The sequence below is a fragment of the Crinia signifera genome, chromosome 19 (assembly GCF_055691185.1).
Source record: "Crinia signifera chromosome 19, ASM5569118v1, whole genome shotgun sequence".
NCBI classification, from domain to species: Eukaryota; Metazoa; Chordata; class Amphibia; order Anura; family Myobatrachidae; genus Crinia; species Crinia signifera.
The window spans coordinates 43,033,344-43,059,659 of NC_139226.1; the positions used below are offsets into that span (position 1 = coordinate 43,033,344).

General features: G+C 42.8%; 1 protein-coding gene across 1 annotated transcript in view; it reads right to left on the reverse strand.

Moving 5' to 3' along the window:
• LOC146042459 (carbonic anhydrase-related protein 10-like) overlaps positions 1 to 25,607 on the reverse strand; it is a 276,357-nt gene extending 250,750 nt beyond the window's left edge. The window contains exon 1 of the mRNA XM_083162452.1: positions 25,107 to 25,607. Within this exon, the coding sequence (XP_083018578.1) occupies positions 25,107 to 25,170 (64 nt within the window). The 5' untranslated portion in view covers positions 25,171 to 25,607. The remainder of the gene's footprint in view (positions 1 to 25,106) is intronic.
• Between the last annotated feature and the right edge of the window lie 709 nt (positions 25,608 to 26,316).

A 26,316-nucleotide genomic window follows, 5' to 3' on the forward strand; every position in this document is an offset into this window, starting at 1 on the left:
AATTCTGTAAAGAATAAGGTGACAGGAGATAATCCAACAGGTATCTGTCATCACACGTCTATGACACTATCAACAACTTCCAATGTGACTGATGGAATTAGAAAATATGTATGTGATTTATCAGTTCCAGGCTCTCCGGTATTTTTTATTATTATTCATGAACCAGCAATTGAAGAGAGATTTCTTATTCTGAGAATCAGTCTTTGTTGAAAAATGTCCATCCTTGCCACAATTCCGCAATCCGCAGTTCTTTGTCAGTAAGCCTCTACCCGCTCATTAGTGGATATAAAATATACAGTGTTGGATGCGCAGAGCAACTGCACTACATTTTACCCATTGCTTTTGCTGTGGTTTGCGTTAAGTACAGCCGAGATATAATAATGGGAACACAAATTTTCTATACGCAAAAAAAACAAATTTAAACCATTTACTAATTTCGGTTCCAATGGTTATAGGAGTAACTTGAGAAACATTCAATATATGATATAATCTTAAATAAACAATGTCTAAATTGCTAAATTGGATAGCACTACTCCATGATAGCACCTATAAATGTCTCTTTTATTGTGCTGTGTTACAGAATATATATTGTATCTATATAAATTGATAGCGGTACTTTCTAAAGCAGATTTTACTTCCAACAACTGGCCTACTTTGTTACCTGTAATGTACATGCCAGTTCCAAGATGTATAATAATGTTGTTTTTTAGCTGGTTTTGAATTAACTGTATGTGTTTGCATATACTAGAAATAGAGAATACTATATTTAAAATGACTAAGAGATCAGTCTGTAGTATAATAATACCGCAAATGTAGGGTCACAAAGGGACTTTGAAACAGTTCAGTCCTGGTGCAACCCTGCATTTGTGGTCTGTTCAGATCGCACTAGCGTGGTGGAGCACCGTCGGGGGCGGGATAGGAGGTAGCGCTTAGAGCTGGCACTGCTCCAAGCGCTGCCTCCTCCATAGTGTGAACGGGAAACGGGACGCTCGACCCGATTAACCCGTTCACACTGCACAGCAACACGGCAATGAACCGGTAAGAACCCTTCTTTTTACCTGGTTGGCATTGCTGTGTTGCTACACAGCCACACATCCATACCCGTAACCCCTTTCGCATCGCACCAATTACCGGGTCGAACCAGCATGAACCCGGTAATTAGGTAGGATGTGAAAGGAGTATTATTATATGTAGGGAAATAAATGTCTCACACGTCTTAATGTGTAAATGTATGATCTCTGTTTTGCACAATTGCTGAGTCTCTTCTACTAAGTTCAGATATGAGATAAATCATTACACACTATGGACAGGAGGTATCATTTTTAAAAATGGAGTAAAGGATCCCTCTCCAGGGGCAATTCCGGGCTTTATTTGGGGGGAGAGTTTCAAAATATATATTTTTATGATCTTACGAAGCCACGCCCCTTGTAGTAAAATGGCGTAATTCATGTGTCTCTCAGGAAGGGGCGGGGATAACATAACACAATTATAATGGAATCTAGTCATATTAGCTCCACCCAGTCCCCATTGGAACATGTCAAGATCATGTTTTCTTTCTCTCTTCAGTCTGGGAGGGTTTCTGGGTACCAAGAAAAAAAAAAAACGTGCACGCTTCTGAAACCTATCCCCCACTGTTCTGCTTGATGGGCACATGCAGGAGAGAAATAAATCAGCACGTCTTCTTATTGCTGGTACAGATTGATATCAGAACATGTATTCTGGTGTTATAAAATGCTGTTATGCAGGCAAATAGGTTAATAAGTTAAACTTGTAAATGATTCGCCATTTGATAGCAGATATGCAAACAGCCACTTGCCTTCCATGAACACTTCCTATCAAAACCATTAGCTCCTCAAAGATTATACAAAATACAATAGAGTATTGGTAGTCCGTTGGTGTAAATATTAGGAGACCTACAATGGAGATGTTAATATTACCCTTCCAATTATTTACTGCTTAGTTTACTATTCTAATTTAATGGTATAAACTAATCAACTATAGCTCAATGTGCTCAGAAGTATTTTCTCCAGTAGTCATAATAATAAATAGGTAGATACATTATATTTATATACGCCTTAGAATATTTGTGCTTAGTCTTAATTCTTCTCCAGTTGCAAAGTGAACTGTCATTTCATTGCAGACAGAACAGTAACTATTTCAATCAGTCAGTTTCGGAAACAATTTATTAACATGTCAAGATAAACGATGCCTAATCCCATTGAAACCTGCTGGTGTATTGCGAGACTCATTATACCATTTTTGATAGCGAATGAGCGTTATACATGTAACAAATGTCATCTTAAAGATTTCTTCATTTCTTTAGTTAGACTCTTATCATCCGTCCCTTCCAGAGAAAATTATGTAGTATTTTATGAAGAAGTATTTAGGGCACTACAGATGCCAGCCACACACATAGCTTATACGGTTTGGAAGACGACTGTGGTACAGTGATAGTGCAATCTTTGGAAGCTTTTTTTTATCATTTATTTATATAGTTCACACATTTTATGCAACGCTGTAGTTACAGAGGATATTTCCGTCGTCCATCTCTACTCCGGTGGAGATTTTGCCAGAGGCCAATTAACCTACTGGTATGTTTTTAGAGCATCCTGAAGAAGCCTTGGAAAACACACAGGTAACAAATAAATCATATAGGGCCTAATTCAAGTTTGATCGTAAGGGGACGAATTTGGCCCCATTTCGATGGTGGGGGGTCTGGGCACCTTTGGCGATTATCACACTGGGTGAGGTGTTCTTATGAGTAGGGGAGGGAGGGGGCCCTCAGGAAGTGGGGCCCAATGGGTGGTCCTGTACCCCTCCACATTCAAATTTTGCAGTATACTTGCCAATAGAAGTGTTGCTTTTGCTGTGTAACTCCGCAACCAACCAGGCTGCCTAAAACAGGTTTCTCTGTGGCAGATCCAATCCAGTTTTCTTAAATTATGTGATCAGGGTTGGGCTGATTAGTAGCACCTATGGCTTTCTGATATAAGTGTTTCCAGGGCAGGAGGTTATTGTTCCTGGTGGTAGAATAGCTGCCCAAGTTATAGGCAGGGGGTGTGGGCTACGGTATGGACCACTGGACCATACTGAGGAATTTGAACTATGCGGTGACATCTGTATGCTGCAATGCTGTAACCATCCTTGCCTTTGCTGTTTACCTGGTGTGCTGTGTACCTGCTACAAAATAAAGACCAAGACTTCATCTTATCCAGTGTATGTGATTCCTTGTATTATTGTCTAATTCTTATTTAGAAATTTTAGTTACCTACAATATTTTCTTTGTGTATATTTAATGCCATTAAAAATACTACAAAAAATGCAAACATTGGATTGTGCTAAATAATTTTTGAGAATCATTTCAAAGCTATTTTTGGGAATCAGGTTGAGCCTTCGCTGAAACCTACATGTTCCAGCAATAAAATTGTTTGAGTGGCACTTTCACTTCACTAATTCACAAAATGCCATTCCATACTATATGCGTGAGTTGCATTGCCCAGAATTTATAGACTATAATTACTACTGGGACGCTGACTGTCAATTAACTGCTGTGCAGGTTTGGGCTGGGAAAAACGTAATGTCACAGTTTTCTGGCGACTTTGCTGCCAATTGTAGAATTAGGTGAATATGTTGTCTTACAAATGGGAAATTCCGCTCGTTACGTTCTGTCATATGGGTTTTTTTTATCCAAGATTTTTATTGTTATTGTAGGCTTACTTCTTTGAAAACAACACAGAACTACAAACACATTGATCAATTCATAAAAAATAGACATTTGGCTCCTTATCTGTCACCCGTGTAAAGCTAATGATGCTAAAACGAAAAAAAAAAAAGAAGGAAAAAAAATATCAGCAAAACAGACTCAAAATCAGCAGGAAAGCTAAAATCAGTGAAAGCTGACAAATTAGGAGGATGCGCTCTTAATATTCCATCTCATTATATTGCCTGGCATTTTTATCTATCTCTGCAAGAAAAAAAAAATAGAATAAACTTCAACGCTGCTATTAAAATTCACCATTCTGCTTCTTTAATATAAGATCATTTCAATTGCTGTTCTGCTTTGACATGTGATGTAGGAAAGTGTTAGATCTATAGCATTTGAACTGCCAGCCTATCTCTTTAATCATTATATTTGTTAAGCAAGTCTTCCATGCATTACTTTATTTAGTGCTCGGGAAACAGTTGTCGGAAGAAAGGTAGGGCGTGCGAAACGGCAGCCAGCAGCAACTGCAGCAACCGCACAGGCGATTGCTTACACTCTTAACCCTCTGCACTGCTGGAGGGCGCTGCCAAGTGTGAAAAGGTGACACGGATACGGATTGCTAACTTGTTATCTCTTTTACTGCCTCAGTAACCTCCAACACAGCTACACATTAAAGCAGAAACACACAAATACAATAAGAGTTATAAGGCTTTTTGATGTTCAGAGAAAGGGTAAATGTAATTTTTATTACAAGTAGGAACCTTGATAATTTCCCATCATTAACCTTTCCATATGACATATCTACTTAGCCTGCATATTAACTTGGTAACTGCAAGATTGTTTATGACATTAATAAAGCCGTTACTCAGTCTTAAGGATTTGCAGCCCCCTGCATTATGGGTATATGACTGCAACCTGTCAGTCTTTCTCTAAGTACCTTTCACACATACAGTAGGGGTGATTCAACACTGGTCGAAAGCAGCAGTCTTTGGCCAAACCGCCACCCTCTCCCCCCACCACCGAATCGCTTCTGTACCATGGGAGGGGATGTGTTCCCTAATACATCCCCTTGCATGTATCCGCTAGCAGGAGAAATCATTGGGTGGTCACCGATCATCAAATGATTTCTAATGCTTTCGGAAATAAGAGTCAGTCTCAACTGACTTTTATTTCCTTTGGTGTCTGCTGAGGAAGAGGCAGGCGGACATCCTGTGATGTCAACCGCCCATCCCTGGCAGGCATCAGCCCGCATGCGTTCCCATGGGCTAGCCCTGTTTCCGCCACCATCTGTCCTCTGTCATCCCTGCAACGAGTGACCCAGCGAGTGTGTAACTCGCTGAAGCCGTTCGTTGCTGGGTTCTGCACATGGGCAAATACGCACTTGCGCAGACCCCCCCCCACCATCAGAATGTTCAAATATTATCTGTAAAGCGCTGCGGAATATGTGTGCGCTATATAAGAAACTGATAATAAATAAATAAAATAATCCTCCCCGTTAGTATAATAACTGATGCAATATTGATTCGCAACCACCTGGTCTCTAAATATTAGCTTCGGTGGCTCCATATTTTGGGCTACCATTATCTGACACAAAATTAGCTTTGTCATTTTTTTAACACAGTGGGAAAAAAATTTCAACAAAGGCAGAATGTTTTATAAATAACATCAAGCTGTCAGATCAAGGTCTTCCTTTTTTTACTGCCTGACTTTTTTATTTTTTATTTTCATACATCAAGGTTACCCAGGTTGGTCCATTACATTCTTTCAGTTTTCCGGTAATGGGAACATGGCGTGGCCCGTTACTGGTTCGACATAGTTGCTCACTAAATGTATGTTGGGAAATATGTCCAAAGAAAAATTGCCTTATTTGTATGCATTGAGTTGGACGCATTTCAAGAGTTATTTAGTTCAAAAGCAACAAAATTTGCACTAGTAATACGCCAGGTGTGCTATAGTATTTTTTTATGTAATCGTTATCTGGATTATGGGGATTATTCTGGTTCACTCCTTCTGGCAAATTCATTCTTAAATGGACAAAACCATGTGCACTGCAGGAGGGCAGCTGTTAAATGTGGGTTCAATTAGATTTGGGTGAGTTATTTTGTTTCTGTGCAGGGAAAATACTGACTGCATTAATTTTTACACTGCAATAAAGATCTCACTTTAAAGTAAAACCCCACCTAAATCTAACTCTCTCTGCACAAATAACATCTACCCCACCTGCAGTGCACATGGTTTTGTCCATTTGAGAAGGAATTTGCCAGAAGGAGTGAACCAGAATAACCCCCTATTGTCTAGGACAACAGTCAATAGGTCAACGCCATATGGTTGACATACACAAGGTCGACATGGCAATGGTTGATGCATTAAAAAGGTTGACGTGAGTTTTTCCCAATTATTTGAATTTTTGGAAGTTTTGCATACTTCACCATCTCCGCAGACTACGACTGAGAATGGTAAAGTGGCTCGAAGCATGGTGAGCAAATCCATGGCGTCATTGGTATGTTGACATTGTCAACCTTCTGCATGTCGAGCTTTTGGTGTCAACCTGTTGATTTTCGGTCCATTCCCAGTTCCATTACTCTATGTGTACACAATGCAGTTATATAAGGAAGCGTCATATAAATAAAACACAACAGTGTCTTCATTCATTGATTAAGCTCATTAATCTGTTGTTTTCCCTTTTAAAAATTAAGGGGCAAATTTATTAAGCTTGGAGAAGAGATAAACTGGAGATAAAGCAGATAAAAGGTAAAAGGAGATAAAGCACCAGCCAATCAACTCCCAACTGTCTTTTTCAAACACAGCTGATTGGCTGCTGCTTTATCTCCTTTTACCTTTTCTCCGCTTTATCTCCAGTTTATCTCTTCTCCAAGCTTAATAAATCTGCCCCTGAATCTTCTTACTAGTTTAAATGGAAATGTCAATGAGGCAGCGCTTGATTTAGTGGAGCTGTGATGCTACTGCAGTAAGTACCATCAGTGTCTTTGTTTACATGTTAACAAGACCCTACTCAACTTTGTCTATGTTAGAAAGTCCCATTCACACCCCCATTCTGACTCGAGGAATGAGAATGAATACTGTATGTCTCTACGCTCTCACATTTGCGTGCATCCATTTACTGAGCATGTGCATTATGAATATTTGTAAGATATGCTATGCAAATAGGTATACATTCAATGCTCAGTCTATCTTAAGGCCCATACCAGGGTTGCCGACCCTCCCGCATTTAGCGGAAGTATCCCGCTATTTGCTCCTTTCTCCCGGTCTCCCGAGAATATATTGGATCCTCCCGGCTTTTAGCCTGCCAGGCAAAAAAACCCCCAGTGACTGCGCATGCGCAAGTAACAAAGTGCAGGGTCTGAAGCCGGTAACCTCGCGGCTCTCCTATTAAATGCCAGCCGGGGTTCTGTGGGACCGGATGTGGTCACCATCATAGCCCTGGCAGCGGCAGCACAGCATGGGGCAGCCGCGGGAGCAACAGAGGAGGTGGCTTGAGCAGCAGGGGGCAGCGCCGCAGATGACATGGTAAGCTAGCGGCTGGGTGCTTCCCTCCTGCTTCTCTCCCTCTGCCCCCCGCTGTTTTATTTAATTGGGTTAATAGGGCTCAGGCTGTCTCTCCTACCCTCTGAAATGTACTTTGGATAGCTCTGCCCATGGCCCTGCCCCATTTACATGCCATAAATGGGGCAGGGCCATGGGTGGAGCTATCCAAATTACATTTGAGTGCTCCCACGCCCCCTCTCTCCCGCAAATCCCAGCTGAGAAGTCGGTAAGTATGGCCCATACATACTGGGAGATTTTGAGCTGAAAGACGCTGAAATGTGCGGTGATGTGTGCTCCCGCATCATCGCTGGGAAACCTGTTAATCTGCTGGTATTACTCCTGTCACTAGGATTTACTCCTCCCACTGACAGGTGGGAGCTTCTGCTTCCTGGCAATCTCCAATATATTGCAGAGACCTATGTGCAGAAATCTAGGAATATTAATGCAACTGAGACACACTATGGCCCTTATTCGGGTTGAATGTGAATTTGCATCCTTGCGAGTCACTCTAACCCCACTTTGTGAATGGTGCTGCGCATGCCCAAAACATCGGTCCCCGTGCGAATTCGTGGCCGAGCGAGTCAACCAGAATAAGGGCGTACAGTATATCCACCATGAGGATTCTGGGCTATAACTCAGTCTCCATAGTGTGGTATTGAAATGCTGATTTATCAATGATTTTCTTTCCAATTCCACAACATCTTGTCAAAGGGCAGTTATAGACTAGAATATTTTAGGAAACACACATTTTTGGAGCGTGTTTTGCAATTTAAATAACAGTTGCAGTTTTGCTGTTAGGGTTGTGACACTGTAAACATGATACTATCACTTATGTATGAATGTCGCTTAGATGAATCGCAGTTTCAGCAGTGGCTTACGCTACCTGGAACTAATTGGATGCCACCGCCAAGATGAATCCTAACACAGCATGTAGAAAACTGACAATTAACTGGGGAATAGTAACTATAAGTTCAGTTGTGGAACGTGAATATCATCCCACAGGAATATAGAAAATACTTAGTTAAGCTTATTGTATGCCTCTGGGTGGCAGAAAGCATATGTGTGTGACAGCAGTAGGTATAAGTGCCTGAGACAGGTGGTACCGTAAGTGAGTTAATTAGCTGGCTTCTCTGTACAGAATGCAGGTCCACCATGTGCACTTGTGTGCAGATGAGCCTGAGGCCTATTGCCACTAGGTTGGGTCTGACACTGCAAAACACAGCGGTCATCTATAGCCGTCTTCACCCTCCTCTTATTTCAAGGTCCATGTCAGTTTCCCACTGAATACAGGTTGAAGCCAGTTCTAGGTGTAAAGTGCAGCTGTTCATATCACTGAGAGTTATAATATGTGCTACAGGTTGAGTATCCCTTATCCGAAATGCTCGGGACCACGAAGGTGCCCTGATGGTCACCTGACTTCCATGGTGTCCTCAGGATCCTCTTCAGTGGCATCTCTGGTCCCGGGGATGCATTTCGTGAGTGCGTGGGTGCATCGGTCACCCCTGGGACTGGAGATGCCACTGAAGAGGATCCCGGAGGCTTTTTTTAATGAAAAATAGGGGCTGGGGGGGGAAACACCCCCCCCCCCCCCCCACAAAAAAAATCTGAATATTTCAGTTTTTGGAATACACAGATAATAGAGAAATTACCTGTATATGCTGTCCTTCATTAAGAGACTGTCATGACTCAGGGTTTGAGACATACTTATCTTCGTTCCAGGTGCTTGGCCAGGCTAGCTAAGAGACTATCATCCAGGTCAGCACTGAGGTGTTCCGGTGTCCAGCTGGTGCCGGATGCGCACGGTCAGCGCCTCCCGTGATGTCATCTTTGCGGGTACCGCTGAACACAGCCTGCAGCCTTGTTGCTCACAAACTCCCAGCACTGGGCCTTCTCTCTGTTACAGACCTCAGGCTTTTCCACATGCCCACCAAACATTGTTTGTGTCTCCAACATGGGAGCGGCCATATTGGTTTGATTCACAGTTCACCAGCCAATCCGGGAATGGTTATTCTGACATAATTCTGCAACAGCCAATCACCTACAGGCTCCGCTAATAAATAAATATATATATATATATATATATATATATATATATATATCACACTGAAACTGGAACCAGAAGTCAGTACAATGATGTCCTACGAGTAGCAGTTCTTCATGCTCTCCTAGTACTTCTGCTAATTCAGCATCTGCAGCATTCTACTCTGCCTGCATCCTGACTCACTTTAGTGTCCCGTCCGGGACATTGCATGCATCAGAATACCTGGTTTTCTGGTTGCCTTGTACACCTGCTGGTCTATCTACGTGCTATCAGTACCTGCATTGCTTCATCCTCACTACAGCTGTCAAGTTACCAGTCAGAGAGTCAAACATCAATATCTGCACTAAATACAGATACCTGCTGTTGCCGTTATTATCATCGGTGAAATTCTCCTGTGACGACCATAGTGATACCCAGCGCATACTTACCTGCAGTAACCTTATTCAGTAGCTCTCGTCATTGTTCTATTCAGTCTGAGCCTATCCATACTTACCAGTTATTCCCTGGCTCATCTATACTTCCAGAGACTCCATCTTCCCTTGTGATTGGTTCCTCCACAGATTTTTAGTACTCTCTATGCAGTCCAAGTTTATTAAAGAACCCAGCTTCCGTTATACTCCATCTCTAGTCCAGATTCACCCCTCAGACATGACAGAGACCAGACACTTTTGATCCTTAAAGTACAAATGCTACCACTAATACATATCTAATGCTTACTGAACAGTATATGCCTGCACTGAGTGTTAAACCCAGATATGATAAATTACATGTGCCCAAGGAAAGATCTTTAATGGTTTGATTAAAAATGATTCATTAGTGATACCACAAGCCTACAAAGAGGGTGTTATGGTAGTCCAGGACTGGGCGGCCTGCAGAAAAACAATGGCATTTTAATCAAGCTGGCTGATGGCAATAAATATACTAAACTTGGCTATAACCCTATGTTTGAAATTAAAAAGATCATTGAGGCTACTTTGGACAGTACCGTCAACCATGGTTGGCCTGATAATAAGATCATTAGCTTTTTAAAGGTTTATTATCCCAACTATATCCCTATGATTAAAAAGGGTCTATCTGCTCCTCATAGGTGTCCAATTACAGAATCACCCACTGTATAGGCCCCTTTGGACTAGCCCCAGAAAAGTGTTACCACCCAGATATTTTATTGAGAAATATTTGTGAAAGGTGATTTTTTTTTTTTATGGCTGAGATGATAAAAAAAAAAAAAAAAAAACCTTCATCGCGGCATATCAACCCTTTGCGTGCCAACGTCGCTGTGGGTGATCCTCAAAATATCGGCAAAAAATGCCAGCGCCGTTCACAGTGACTTTTTTAAATGATTATGGGCGGGATGTTCTAACATCCGTAGCCCATCACCTACATAATTATCGCACATGCTCTAATATGTACGATAATTATGGCAAAAGACAGCTCTTGCGTTAAGAGCTGTCCTTTGCTGTGAGAGTCAGTGGGTCCCAGCGGGTCCCGGCGGGAGGTTGTTGCGGGGCGGTGGGGGTCTGAGTGGGGCGGCAGTGGGTCGGTGCGGCAGTGTGTCGGTGCGGGGTAGCGGTGGGTCGTGGTAGAAGCCCATGCCCCCCGTCGCTGTAACCCAGCGAGGGATGTTTAGAGCATCCCAAAATGCCGTATTTTAAGTTTAGAGAATCTCCCCCAACTGGAGGATCTCTCGAAGCAATGCGTCAGCACTCAAAGGGTTAATAAGACCGTTTGCTTGGCAATTTTCACACCTGTTTCGACAAATTCACTGTACCGCAGCACTCAAAGGGTTAAAAAATGTGCTGACTTATAACAACTGAATTGAAAAAAAAAAAAAAAGTAACGTGCTGCCGGACGCGAAGTGCAGAAGTAGGCAGCTTCTTCTATTCACAAGGCCACAAGTAACCATGATCTAACCACAGTAATATAGCTCATAAATACAGAACAGGCATTAAAGAGATTGAAAAAAGTCCATCGCAGGGCAACAAAAATGATAAGTGGTTTGTCAAGCAAGCAGTGTGGAGAGACAAGCTACAGTGAATGTGCTCAGTCTGCAAAGCTGCCAAGGACCACCAGAAAATAGTTTAGGACGTTCCAGCGACTTCATACCGCAAATTGGATTAATGAACCAGCAGCCGTGTTTCTATATTCAGGAGCAAGTGTTTAATAACTTATACAGTGATAATAATATATGGCAAGTAAAGGTTCATCTGACAGCTTCACACTAACAAGAGCTATGACTTTACACCACATACAACCTGCTTTTAAGGAAAGACATTACCTACCAATCTATTTTAGAAACAGAAGACGTACAGCGTAAGCGGATGATGTGAGTGAAGATGCTTCAGTACTGATATATTCAATAAATAATACAATGCACGCTTTTAAAGAACCTTTTATAAGCCCAGGAGAGATTATGATTTAGTGTACCATATACAGTACCGTATATTAACACTTTTTAGGAGAATGCCACATGCGCTTTCTTGCCTTGTTCTGTATCTATCAGTATTTTTTAGATACAAATAATATATAGTCTCTCTCTCTCTTTTGCTCTCTCTCTCTTGCCCATGTCCAAAAAGGGGGAGTACCTCGGTCAAAGGCAGTATTAATTTGTGTTGAATACCTCAATCGCAGGCCACGCCTCCCGTTTTTGTCACTCTGGGGATATGCCCAGTGCTCTGGAAGCTGCTGGCATACCCCTATTCCTTTTGTCCACTGCAGGACAGGAAAATGGGACTGTCCAGCTCCAGGATGTAGTGGGCTTGGCCAGCGGCTATGCCGCTGAAAGGGGCGGGGCCAGTGTGGGCCTATGCAAATAATTATACAAGTGACTGTGCTATTGCATCATCATGACCATGTCCCCCGCTGTGTAAAGCCGGTATTACACGCATTACATAGAGGGGGCAATTTGCATCTTCTGGTACCCATGAAGATACAGTACTGTATATTAATAGATTTTCGGGGAAATATACAAAGATGGGAATTATATTTCACATGGGATGTTGCTATGGGCAACCAATCAGATTCTATTATCTTGTAGAAGGTGCTAAATAAATAAGTAGATTCTCATTTCCCATGTGAAATAGAGCTCTCCCATTGAATCAAAAAGCGTGAGTGGAAGGTACAAAATGCAGCTCAGTAATATAATACAGGATGAGTCCCAGGGCTAGATGTACAGTACTAAGGGGGAGATTCTCTAAACTAAAAATGCAGTAAAAACCCCGTTATCAGGGTTTTTACTGCATTTTGGGATGCTCTAAGCATGCCCCGCCGGGTTATCACGACAGGTGGCATCGCCAGAAAAATCTGGCGATGCCCGTTAGAAGCCTATGGGTCGCCCCGCACCGACCCCGCCGCCCCGCACCGACCCCCCCTCACCTGTGTCTGGCAGCACAGTGCTGAGCTGCCCGGACCTGTGACCTCCTCCTCCCTGCACTATGATCCTCTTCCGGGTGCAGGGAGGAGGAGAGCCTGGAGCAGCAGCACCAGGTAAGGGAGGGAGGGGGGAGCCGGCAGGTCCCGATGGGGCCAAATTGCCCCCTCACCGCAAAGGACAGCTCTTAACGCAAGAGTTGTCCTTTGCCATAATTATCGCATATGTTAGAGCATATGCGATAATTATGTAGGCGATGGGGGGCAATTTGCGGCGGTAAGGGGGCACGGATGTTAGAGCATCCCCCCCCCCCGCAGCTTGAAAAGTGATAAAATGGAGAGTGATAAACCATCAGCTGCTAACTACCATGTTACAGGCTATATTTTAAAATGACAGTTAGCTGCTGATTGGCTGATGGTTTATCACTCTCCATGTTAGGCCTAGTACATCTCACCCCTAATTTGTGCTATATTGCAAACCCAAGCCAAATTTAATTTTACCCCTTACATGTTACATCTTACGGGCTTACGTATCACATCTTACCCCTTACTCCTCAGTGTTTTTCAACCACTGTGCCATGGCACACTAATGTGCCTTGAGCTGTTCACAAGCGTGCCTCCAGATCTAGAGATGTCCAAACCAGTTTACAGCCACCACCAGTGCAACTGTTATTTAGTGGTCTTTTCTTATCATGTAAAGGTCCAATGTATTTGATTTTTGTTACCTGTTTTTTTTCCTGTGGGGGCCAATGTGTTTTTCCCTGTGGGGACCTCATGGTGTGCCTTGGCAATTTAAAAATCTTATCTAGTATGCCGCAAAGTAAAAAGGTTGAAAATCACTGCCTTACATGTTACATCTTACAATGTGGTAAAGGCTGTGTGTAGAGAAAATGCTTATTCTGGATTTCCAACATGACCTGCAGATCCCCGGGAGTTACATGCGATAAATCACATGCGATTCATCACATGTAAAAAATGACACATTAAAGTGCCTAATCGTATGTGAGCCCTCCCAGGGAGTTGCTGGGGAAATCAGGTCTTATTTGTCCTTAGGACAAATCGACCTAGTGTACTGTATAGAGGCCTTTACTCCCACTGACAGATGCACACTCCTGATACCAAGAAAAGATCTTGCAATGTGCTTGTGCCATGTTTCAGTGTGTAAATGAGGCCCATGGTCAAGTTACAAAAATAGTACATAGAGTTGGGCCATCACTTCATCACATTAAAATAAAAAATGAATAAAGCTTACATTCTTTATACAACATACATCATACAAAACAAACAAACAGACAGCAGCAAACTATATCAGCTCATCACAAAGCAATTACTAAACTAGGAAAGATGTTACAAATCTAGAACAAGATTGATTGGGATATATTTCACTTCCTTTAATGGATGTATTGACAGGAGATTGTAATCCAAGAGTGAGATAGAGTGAGAGAGAGTTTCTGTTCAGTACATTTGCTACCAATTAGGCAGCTGGGTTGGGTATGATATGTCCAAATAAAAGATAGTGTCAAGCAGGGAGGCTCCAGGGGAGAGGGTGCAGCACAATTCAAAATTCAAGTAGGGGAACCCCATCAACTGCCTTTCCAAACTGACTCATTGGCAGTTGGTGTGTTGTTCCCCTATTTGAATTTTGAACTGTGCTGCAGCACCCATACTCTCCAACTTGACCCATTACATTATGTACAAAATGCTCTGTTCCTGGACTTCCCTCTTAATTTATGATTGCAGTCACCTGTGTTGAACTAGTTCATTTATAAGAAAGGTGTGTCAACACAGGTGACAGCAATCATACAAGTAAGAGGGAAGACCTGGAACAGAGCATTTTGTACCTAATGGAATGAGTTATGTTGGAGGGTATGCAGCCCCACCTCTGGAGCTGCCACTGATCTCAATGGTGCAATACAGTTTTATTTAGGAAACTATATAAGGTACCTTCCAGGAACAGAAATCCACCTTGGACAAGAAGGTAGTTAGCTGTTAATTTGCCAAAATTGGTGTGAACATTGCCAAGCCAAGAGTTTTATTCATCATAATGACCTGTAATGTTTACATTATGCAGGAAATATAATCATTTTTTACAAAACATTTTTTATTTGAATTCATATAACAAACGTGAGCGACGCTGATATTTTTAGCCTCTAATTTGCGCATCTCTCACAGAGATGTAAGCACTCAAAGGGTTAAAGTTGAAATATGTATTTTTGTTGGATGTGCATTTTTGCATTGTGACACTGACACCAATGAGCACCTAGTCCTAAAAAAACTGGAGAATTGCTATGTACAGTAAGAAGGAAGTGTTATATGAGTTCAGTATCTTTGCTATCACATACTTGTGTCTCCCTTGTGGGTGCTGGAGGACTACTGCGGACATGTGCAATGATGCTGCTATCAGCTGCACTATATAACTACCTGTGATTGGCTGATAGTGCTAACATCATTCGTATTACTGCTGTATAATGTTTATTCACATTACTTATTGGTCCTTTCCATACCAATTAATGCAGAAAGACACCTCACATTTAATTAAATAAAAGATGAAGAAGTAGTGTCGAATCTATTTATTTTATACCAGCTGACCCGCCCGGCGTTGCCCGGGAAAATTATTATTATTTTTTCTCCAAAATTGCTGTAAAATGTCATCTTATGATGGCCAAGATTGTAATTTTTTAAAACCTCCACCATAATGTTTGAATGTGTGCATTGATACTCAATGCCAGCAATGAAATCAGGTGTGGTGTTGTATGAAACACACCGCTCCTGACTTGATAGCTTGTGTGTGTTGATGAATTCCACATCCACTCCTGAGATTTAGCACCTATGATGCACCCTACTGGGTATGCCCATTACCGCCTACTGGGCATCAATGCAAACTAAATAGAAGGTGACTTATTTACGTATATGGGTTTCAGAATTAATCATTCCCCTCCACACACATACTAAAAATAGGGACAGTGCGTGCCGAAAGCGCTGCAAAATTTTACACAATTTAATGCCCATTACACACTATAATGCCCATTCTACATAATGCCACATAAGTAATTCCCATTACACATAATGCCATGCAAAGTAATGCCCATTCCAGATATTGCCTCCCACCATAATGTCCATTACACATAATGCCACACACCATAAAGCCCATCACACATAATGCAGCACACAGTAATATCCATTCCACATGCCATCCAACATATTGCCCATTAAACATAATGCCACACACAGTAATGTCCATTCCAAATAATTCCACACACCATAATACCCATTACACATTATGCCAGGGCTTGACAAATTTTTCTTAAATAGGGTTAACAGGGACAGTGCGCTGCGAAGGTGCCATAATGATCAATACATGTTATGGCACACACCGCAATGCCCAATACACATTATGCCAAACACTGTAATGCCCATTACACATTAGGCCACACACTGTAATGCCCATTACACCACACACAGTAATGCCCATTACATGTTGTGCCCTACACTGTGATGCCCATTACATGTTACGACACAGACCATGATGCCCATTACACATTATGCCACACACTGTGATGCCCATTATACATTATAATGTGTTGCCCATAGCACATTTTTTGACATACGTGATGCCCATTACACATTATGCCACACGCTGAAATGCCCATTATACCACACACCATAATGGCTATTACATATGATGCCAGATAAGTGTTGCTTACCTACATGTTAATTGCTAGGGCCTTCATGCTCGATGCCATGAGGGATTACATGCCCGGAGGGCTCAGGAGGACTCTGGGACAGGGCTGGAGCCTGGAGCACTGCACTTACCATTGACTTAATGGGGAAGAAGACTAGGTACACTGGGATTGGCTGGACACATCCCATAACTCCCTCCCTGCCCTCCCCCTCCTCATATCATACATCATCTATCTTTGCTGGTCCCCATCTGAGCTCTCATACGTATGCACATTGTGGTAGCCGGGTGGGATTAAGTTACTCGATTTGCTGCTGCAGGTGGCTGGGCTGGCTCTGGTCTCTTTCATGCAGCCTGCGTAGGCCTGGCGCAGGCTGCACAATCACAGCATTGAAGTCAGCCTTCACAGTCCACACTGCACTGGCGGCTGTGGCGGCTAGGACAGGCCTCAGGAACAGAAATCCGATCCCATCCTCCGGCACGCAGCCACCTCAATAACCCCCTACTGTGTAAAAAAAGTTAGAAACATCGGCTTTCGTGTAGGGGGTCATTAGGAAGTGCCTGTGCACCCCCGGAACCCCCTATGTTTGTGCTGCAGCGATAAATTGCCGGGTGCATGCTCCCATGTTCAGCCTCCTAAGGGTCGCTGGCTCCTGCGATCAGCTGTTTCCCTCTGAGGCTCCCCTGGCAGAGTCTCCTGTTTGGTCGCTGATTTAAAATGGACTCTGAGCAATATATTGCACCTTGTATACACAGCTATACTCAGTGACAGCAATGAAATCAGGTGTAGTGTTGTTCCTTTGTCTTCGGTTTCCCAGATCGTCCATCTTTTTTCCAGATCATCAATCAAGGCAAATTGAACCTTGGTGTTTTTTTACATTTCTAAGTGAAATTTCCGAAAAACGTCTCGGAGGTGCACATCACCAGGTCAAGAGGTACCTTATTGCCTAATTTTGCGGCTTTGAGTGCCACGGTGTGCCCGCAATGCAACAGACACGCGCACAAACACACACACTCATTAACATATTATATAGATGGTAAATGTGATTTTCACATCTGAAACACTAGGTTGACCACTAATGGTCGACATTGACAAGGTCAACACCTATAAATGGTTGACATACCCTACCCTAGTTCGACACTGAAAAAAAGATCAACATAAGCAAAATGTCAACATTGACATGGTCGACAGTGAAAAGGGTGACACACGTTTTTCATGATTTTGTATGTTTAGACTGACTTGGCTCATACTTTACCATCCAAGTGGGTATAGAGTTAGATTATAACTATGCCCAAAGCATGGTGAGTTGGGACTCGCCATGCTCAGGGACTCAGGACACTTATACAGGGTACATGCTGAGATAGACACCAAAAATGACCTTCTGTCAATGTCAATCTAGGGTATGTCGAACATTTCTAGGTGACAACCTAGTCACTTTCGACCATTCGTCGTTGACATAGTCACTGCTGACTGAGACATTGTCGACCCACAATAACCCTCTCTCCTGTGTATATGACCAAATGACCCTATTTGTGCAAAGTATTATATTATCAGAGTTTGTTTGCATCACAAAATGTGTCATAAGCTCTATATGGATGCCAGGGCTGCCAGGTCATCTTTGGGTCGGGGCACCAGGGTTGTGTGGTCAGTTGTGTGTGTGTCAGGGGGCTGGCCAGCTTGTTGTGAATACTAAGGCCATGTTGCAGCACCTCTCACACTGATCACCCAAAACAACTGTAAAGTCTTTAGAACCTCTGTTAAGATCTAAGTGACCAAATGAACATGCCTCCACCACTCTTCAATCAGCTCCAAGAGCAGTGTAGTGTTGGGTAAACATCCAACTTACAAATTTTGATTAAAATAATATTTAGTAAAATATTCAGATGTGTGCCCTGCATACAGATTAATTCAAGTGTATTAAATAATGTATTAGCTTTGTTGTATTTGTACAGTATGTAAAGACACCTTTTATTATGACACATCACCTGTGCAGGGGTTAAAGTGTGTGTGTGGGAGGGATGGGGGAACAGGGGTGGTGGTACTGAGTTCCTCCACTTGTAATGGTAGATTGAACTAATTTCACCTCTACCACAGCCCTGCAAAGCTAAAGAAAAGCCGTTCCCTGCAGCTTCCTTCTTTGGCAATGCGTATGTAATGTCATGCGACCACTGACACTGAAAAGGTGAAGAAAACCATTAAGTAGGCTCTGTGTGTGCTGAAGACATGGTGAGAGGAGGCTGGAGGGACACCGAGAGGCAGAAGCAGGTGGAGGAACACATGGCACGGAGCTGCTTGAAGGACATGGGCAGAGAGCTGCTGGACTGACAGATGTTTTTGTAAGGGGCATTATTGTGGGCATTATCTGTGTATAATGGGCACTACTGTTTGCATAATGTGTATAAGGTGTACTACTATTGTAGGAATAATGTGTATAAGTGACACTTTTGTGAGCATTATGTGTATAAGCGGCAATATCAGGGGCATTATGTGTAAATGGCAATACTACTGTGGGAAATGTGTGTAAAGGACACAATTGTTTAGCACAACATGTATAAGTGGTACATAATGTGAATAAGGGGCACCGCTGAGTGATGTACCTTGAATAAGGGACACTACTATGTGGTGTTTTGAATCAGGGGCACAACATGCGGTGCACTTTAAATAGGATTGTGCTACTGCGAGGCGTAACATAGAACGGGGGTACGATTTTGTGACCTCGTCTTTTCCTTGTGCAACCATAGATCTAGTTGAAGTGTGCATCAGTACCATGGACAGCGACTTGTGGATGAGTGGCACTGTAGCTCTTTATACAGATGAAGAGCTACAATGTAAATGCACACAATTGTGAATCAACCCCCATTAACTTTAACGTTACTGCCTTGAAAATAAAAACATGAAGGCATTAAGATGATTATTAACATTAATGAATGGTAGGAGGATATGGAAGATCAAACGTATGTCAAGCATGTCACAGCTACTTCCAATGAAGTTTTCTAGTCTAGGTTCAATACATGTTGCTCACTAGACATAGGAAAATCTGATGTGAATAATTGATTGAGTACTATATGAATATTCACTAAGCTACTTGTATACAGACGTTCAAAGCATTATGAACTCCTGGGAGTGTGTGCTATGAGGAATATTCTGAACTCATTCCATCAAAAGGCTTCAGGGTTTTTTAATGAGAAATTATATGTACAGTACTGTGGGTTTGGAACTGGCAATTAATGCTAGCAGTTGGCTAGCAAGCTGCTAAGCATTTTGCTAGGCATTTAAAGGGTTAAGTCATGCCGTTGACTTTTATTTCCACACAGAAGCCCGGAGACACTGAACTGTATATAATATTAGCTATGCATATTTTATAAGTCAACCTTGAGTATCAGAAATAGGAATAAGCCGGTAATGTGACATGCGGAGAGTATGTCATCTGTCACAGAAGCGCCCTGGACCCCTTCGTTTCCAGAGAGGACTGACGTCTCGGTGTATTAAAAGAAGAAAGTGTAGCATGTGATAAATGGATGCTGAACAGGATTCATCCACATTGTGACTTAAATGGGACTTTATGATTATCTATTTCCAGTTTGTATTTGTGAACGTAAAACCATTTATATGTATAAGTGTTTGCCGTGATTCCAGATTACATGGTGACTTATGACTATCTCGGAGAAAATACTTAGGCTTTGGTGGAGACTATAGCTAGCAGCCAATATAATGCAGGTGAATGCGGATAAACTATATATTTATTGACCAATATATCTTATCTGGAATGCTGAAGTGTGCGTTACAACAGATGGCTCCCCCATCCTCAGCTACAGCAAAGATTAGTCGGACAGTCAGCTCCACAACATATAAATTGCTTCTGCATAAATAATGTGTTCCCTACTAATAGCATTACTAGTGTGGGGCACTAAGGCCCTCATTCTGATCCAATCGGTCCCCTGCGCATTCACACCGAGGACCGATGGTTGTGCCTTGTGCATGCGCATAGTTACTTATATGCATGTGCACGGCTTTTGTTCGAGCGCCCTCGCTGACCTGCACTGTCGGCGTGGCACTCACACAGGAAGAGGGGTGGCATGGGGTGGACAGGCGGCGGTTACGGCTCTTCGACATTGGAATGCCTAGCATATCATGGGCATTCCTATGCAAAGGCTGGGCATAAGAGGCGACAAGACGCGGTGTCCTGTCTTCGGCCGGAAGCCCACGAATAGAAGTCAATCTCCACTGGAAAAATCATTTGATGGTCAGCGACAAAATAATATTAAATATACTAATATAAGTATTATATTTTTTCTAAATGAAAATTAGAACATATATATATATATATATATATATATATATATATATATATATATATATTGGTACTTGTTTCCTATCTGGGCGCCCACTAAGTTAATTGAGCACCATGCTATTCTCCGTAGTGAAATCTGATCGCATCGCATCGTACACATACACGATATTGAACGATGCGATGCGATGCGATGCGATCCGATTCGATTTCCCATAGGAAACAATGTTAAATGGCTCAATTTAGCCAAATTATCATAGGAACAATAGTAAATGGGCCAAAAACACCCCTGAACATTGAAATGTCCCCCCAAAAGTAGTTGACGCCACCCCACCATCAACGTGAACCCGAAGCGTGGCGAGCGCAGCGAGCCCGCGAGGGGCGGCGGTACGCGTCCTCCGACCTTTTCATGCCCTACTATCCACTAGGGCGTGGAGTGAGAATAGAATAGTGTGGCGAGCGCAGCGAGCCACCGAGCCCGAAGCGTGGCGAGCGCAGCGAGCCCCGCGAGGGGACGCGGATACCTTCACAGGTAAACGCGTCCCTTTGCGGGCTTCCCAGGTGTCCGCGTCGCCATGGACACCTGGGAAGCCCGCGAGGGGACGCGTATAACTGTGAAGGTATCCGCGTCCCCTCGCGGGGCTCGCTGCGCTCGCCACGCTTCGGGCTCGGTGGCTCGCTGCGCTCGCCACACTATTCTATTCTCACTCCACGCCCTAGTGGATAGTAGGGCATGAAAAGGTCGGAGGACGCGTACCGCCGCCCCTCGCGGGCTCGCTGCGCTCGCCACGCTTCGGGTTCACGTTGATGGCGGGGTGGCGTCAACTACTTTTGGGGGGACATTTCAATGTTCAGGGGTGTTTTTGGCCCATTTACTATTGTTCCTATGATAATTTGGCTACATTGAGCCATTTAACATTGTTTCCTATGGGAAATCGGATCGCATCGCATCGCATCGCATCGCATCGTTCAATATCGTGTATGTATACGATGCGATGCGATCCGATTTCAGTACGGTGCCGTACGTAGAAAACCTGGGCGCCCAGATAGGAAACAAGTACCTATATATATATATATATAGCTGCAGAGAAAGACAACTGGAATAATCTACAGCTCATCTTACCCAGGACACAGCCACATGGGCACATGTGCTGTGGGTGCGACTTAGTACGCCAAGCTGGACATACACTAGGGCTATTTGGGCCTTTTTCAATTGATTCTGACGCATTGGGCTGAGAAATCGGATGAAAAGTGTCAAATCGCATGTGTTTTACCTCCGATTCCAAACTGATGTGTGGTTCCGTGCACAACAGATCGGAGCCCTAGATCACAAGCGCTGCACTTTAAATTTATTGGATCCGGCAGCCTCCAGCTGCCTTGGCTAGGATTGCATACGATGTGTCTTACTCAAAATTAGTACACCGATGTATCGTATGTGATCCTATCACTTGCTGCTGGGGCATTCAAGGGAGATCCTAAATCCTCTGAGAAGTCGCATAAGTGTATAGGAGCCTTTAATATGCCTCCCATTCATTCCTATGGCTGTGCATATGCGCATTTGTGTCATATTTGTGGGTACACGTGCCATGCCATTTTTGCCATGGAGAAGACGCTTGGGAGTGAAACGAGCATAGCTACATCAGTAAGCTTATCATAGGAATTACAGTAGGTGACCTACAAGTTTGAGGAACTGAGAGGAACACATCAGGCTTGTTATAGAACAGTGGTTCCACAATTTGCTCTTCAAGGCGCCCTAACAACACAGGTTTTACTACATCCACAGCTGAGCACAGATGGTGTTATCAAACTGAATGAGCTTCTGTGCTAATTAAGCCAACTGTGCTAAAACATTTATAGCCTTAAGGTGCGTACACACGGGCAAAAATCGCTGGCAATATGGTCGCTGAGCGACCATATTGCAAGCTATTGGAGTGTGCACCGGCGATAAATCGCTGGGCACGCGCTCCCATTTTCAGCCCCCTAATGGTCGCTGGTTGGCGGAGCATGCTTAGAACTCTAGACTGTTAGGGGGGACAGTTACTATGTTGGGAGTTCTATTTCCCATGGGATGTTGCTATCGGCAACCAATCAGATACTATTATCTTCTAGAAGGTGCTAAATAAAAAGTAGATTCTGATTGGTTGTCCATAGCAACATCCCATAAATAGAACTCCTATCTTAGTAAATTTCCCCCTTAGGGTCCAATAAAGATGAATTCAATTGGAACCGTATCACATAAAACTAAATTGCAGTAAATGCAGGTTGAATGGAACGCTGCTCCCAATAAGTATTCTGGAACACTCGATTATTAGTTAGTACAATTAATTACGAGAGCACACTGAGCTTAGGAACCGAGTCTGGGAACCACTTTTAACCCTTTGAATACCAACATCTCTTTGAGAGATGTGCAAAATATCTGCTAGAAATGCCGGCGTCGCGTTGTGTATAAACAAATTATGGGTGAAATGTAATAGGGTGAGAGATTCAGAAAGTGAGAGATTTGGTAAGAAATCTCCAATTTTTTTTAAAGCGGCAATCGTTTACACTTCAATATCAAAGTGGTATACCGTATTGCAGTGTCAATTATTGCCGCTTAAAATTTTTTTTTTTTTTTAAATTGGAGATTTTTTACCAAATCTCTCACTTTCTGAATCTCTCATCCTATTAAATTTCCCCCTATATTTCCTATATAAGGTAAACCTTACAGGACACTATGATGAATGTGTGCTTGGCAATTTTCACACCTATTTTGACAAATTCTCTTGGCACTCAAAGGGTTAAATACTGTAGGAACTTTGGATGTAATATTCTCCATCCATTACCTACTGTATAGGCATGAGTTACATAGGAAGCTCATATGTGAATTGGACTCTCTAGAGTTCCACCCTCATTCCCATCTCTTGCATGCATTTTAACCCTTTAGAATAAAGTTAGCACATGTAGAACCTACAGCTCAGTACTCCTCTGATGTCCCTAAACCAAAAAGAACTTCGCTATTGCAATGGCATGTGAAATGGAAGAGGAAGGTGACACAGGAATGCTTAATTACTGGTCCAAGTAATCATTGTGCTGCAGCACTGGATGTGATAATCAGTTCCCCTCTGTATTGTACACTCCATGGAAACCTATCTGCTATTTAAATAAGTCCTTTAACTTTTAAATGTGCACTGGGTATTTGAAGCTGGGTATTGTGCCCACGTACATTTTACTGGATGCATTGCAGAACCGTATTATACAATAAATAAACATAATTGTTGTTTTTATAACCTATATTTTGGATGCAAAATTTATCATAAAATTTTTTTTATTAAGAGTTTCTTATATAGCGCACACATATTCCGCAGTGCTTTACAGAGAATAGTTGAACATTCACATCAGTCCCTGCCCCAGGGGAGCTTACAATCTATATTCCCTACCACATGTACACGCACACACAGATATTCTAGGGTTAATTTTTCTTAGGAGCCAATTAGCCTACCAGTATATTTTTGGATTGTGGGAGGAAACCGGAGTACCCGGAGGAAACCCACGCAAGTACGGGGAGAATATACAAACTCCACACAGTTAGGGCCATGGTGGGAAGGGAACCCATAAACTCAGTGCTGTGAGGCAGTAACGCTAACCATTACACCAACCGTACAGCCTTTCATCTGATCACAATGACTTTACCCAAGAATTTGTCAAGTACCACTGACTGACTGACAGAAAGGACTCATGCACTTTCCATTGAACTTTCAGTGATTTCAGGATTCCAATTTAGCTGTGGAGTGCTTTTTTTTTTTGAGCATCTTGTTCTATAATGGGAGAGAAACCACCCAGCTCACACTAATTCGTTATTGTATGTGGTTAGAGATGCTTTGGGGGATACCTGTTGGTGTCACTGAGAAGGGCACTCTATTGGACTTTACTACGAAACGAGACAGCTGTATTGCTCTGGACTGTAGTTATTAATCTATAGGGAACTTGAAACGTGGGGGTGCTATAACAATGGCTTTCAATTAACTGATTCAAACTTGCAGGGGAGGAGAGGTGCCCCCTTGGGAGCAAGAGCCCAGTGGCAGATAACTCTATTGCCTCCCAGAGTTAAGGCTCTGTATCTCTCTCTCTCTCTCTCTCTCTCTATCTATCTATCCCTTTACCAGTCATCTTTGTGAACAGCAATGTTGCCCTGATACAAATCTCTTGTATTGCCAAACATTTCCATAGTTTCCCATTACAGAGGTGGAATTGCTACATGCATCTGCCTTTCCATCTTAAATATGAAAGTTAAACTCCAGGTGCTCTGTGCTTTATCTACTTCTGTTAGACAGAACGAAACAGATCTATACAAGAACCCACCAACACAATACACACTACATAATCATTGTGCTTCTCCAGCGCAGCAATCGTTAAAGGATGACTTAACGATGGCTGTTCATAGAGTGCATCAAATATTAATAATGAAGGACACCTTAGTGGCCAGCATGCTATCACTGTACTTACCTGCCGTGTATATAGCACTGCTTGCCTGAAGGATTAACACAGATCTCCAAATGAATTCTGGCATTCTGCTGCCGGTTATCCCTTCATCTCCCGAATGCTGGAAGATAGCTATATCCCCATCAACACAAACTCAGGTTGGAAAGCGGGGAAAAAATATGAAAAATCTGCTAGTTTCCAAGAATGAGAAAACCTTAACAGAGTCCAATGTACTGAGAAACAAAAAAACAAACTATCCTGCTGGCTTTATATACCCTAAATGATCACCTCACACTATCACGGTGCCTGGAAGAATTCCGTAGCTCTTGGAATAAACCTTCCTGTTTGATTTTCTTTCTTTCGCTCCTCCTTTCCCATTCCGTTCCCTTTTCCTTGCTGTCTGCCTGCTCTGTACCTTCCAGTCGCTGTTACCCTCCCCTTTTTTCTTTTTGAATATGTTTATTTCACTCTCCCTCTCTCGTTCTGTCTCCCTTACATAATACGTGTTGTTCCTTCCCCTTAAGATTTCCCAGTCTGCCCTCATTTCTACAGTGTTCCCAGTTCAGTTATTGCTTGTGGTACACTTTTGCTGGACTTTTCTGCATTAGAAATCTCTCCTTGCTCCTAAAAAACAGAATTTTCCATTGCTTCTCGTATAATACCCTGAACCATCCTTAGAGATTTGGTAGGAACTGTTGTTCACTTTGCAATATACTGTAGATAAGAAATCATTGCTGTCAATTCAACAGACTATACACAGTAAAATACTATTAAGTTTACAACGGAAGATCGGAATAATGTAAAATGTTAATTTTAATTTTACATAAGCAAATATAATTAAAAATGTAAATCAATCCTTTTAAACTAAAGAAATAAAAAATGAATAAATGAATGGTATTTTTTAAAAGTGTTGGACTGATTCAGACCTTGAGGCTAGATAACAGGTAAACGCCGCACGGCGCACTGCCAAAAATCTGCCCCCCCCCCCATCCGAATCCCATCAATAGCATCTAGCATCTGCCCCCCTCCCCGGACAGAGGCGCTACTAGTTCCCATCTGCCGCATTGACCCCGCTGCTGACTTCCAATCCGCCGCTAAGACCCGCCTGCATCCCAAGCACAGCCTGGACCCCGCTGCGCTGCTTTACGAATCCTTGCTGCCCGGATCCCCTTCCCGCCCCACCCAGCCTTCCACCTATCCGCCACCGCAGCAGCAGTGCCGGTGTGGGAGCCCC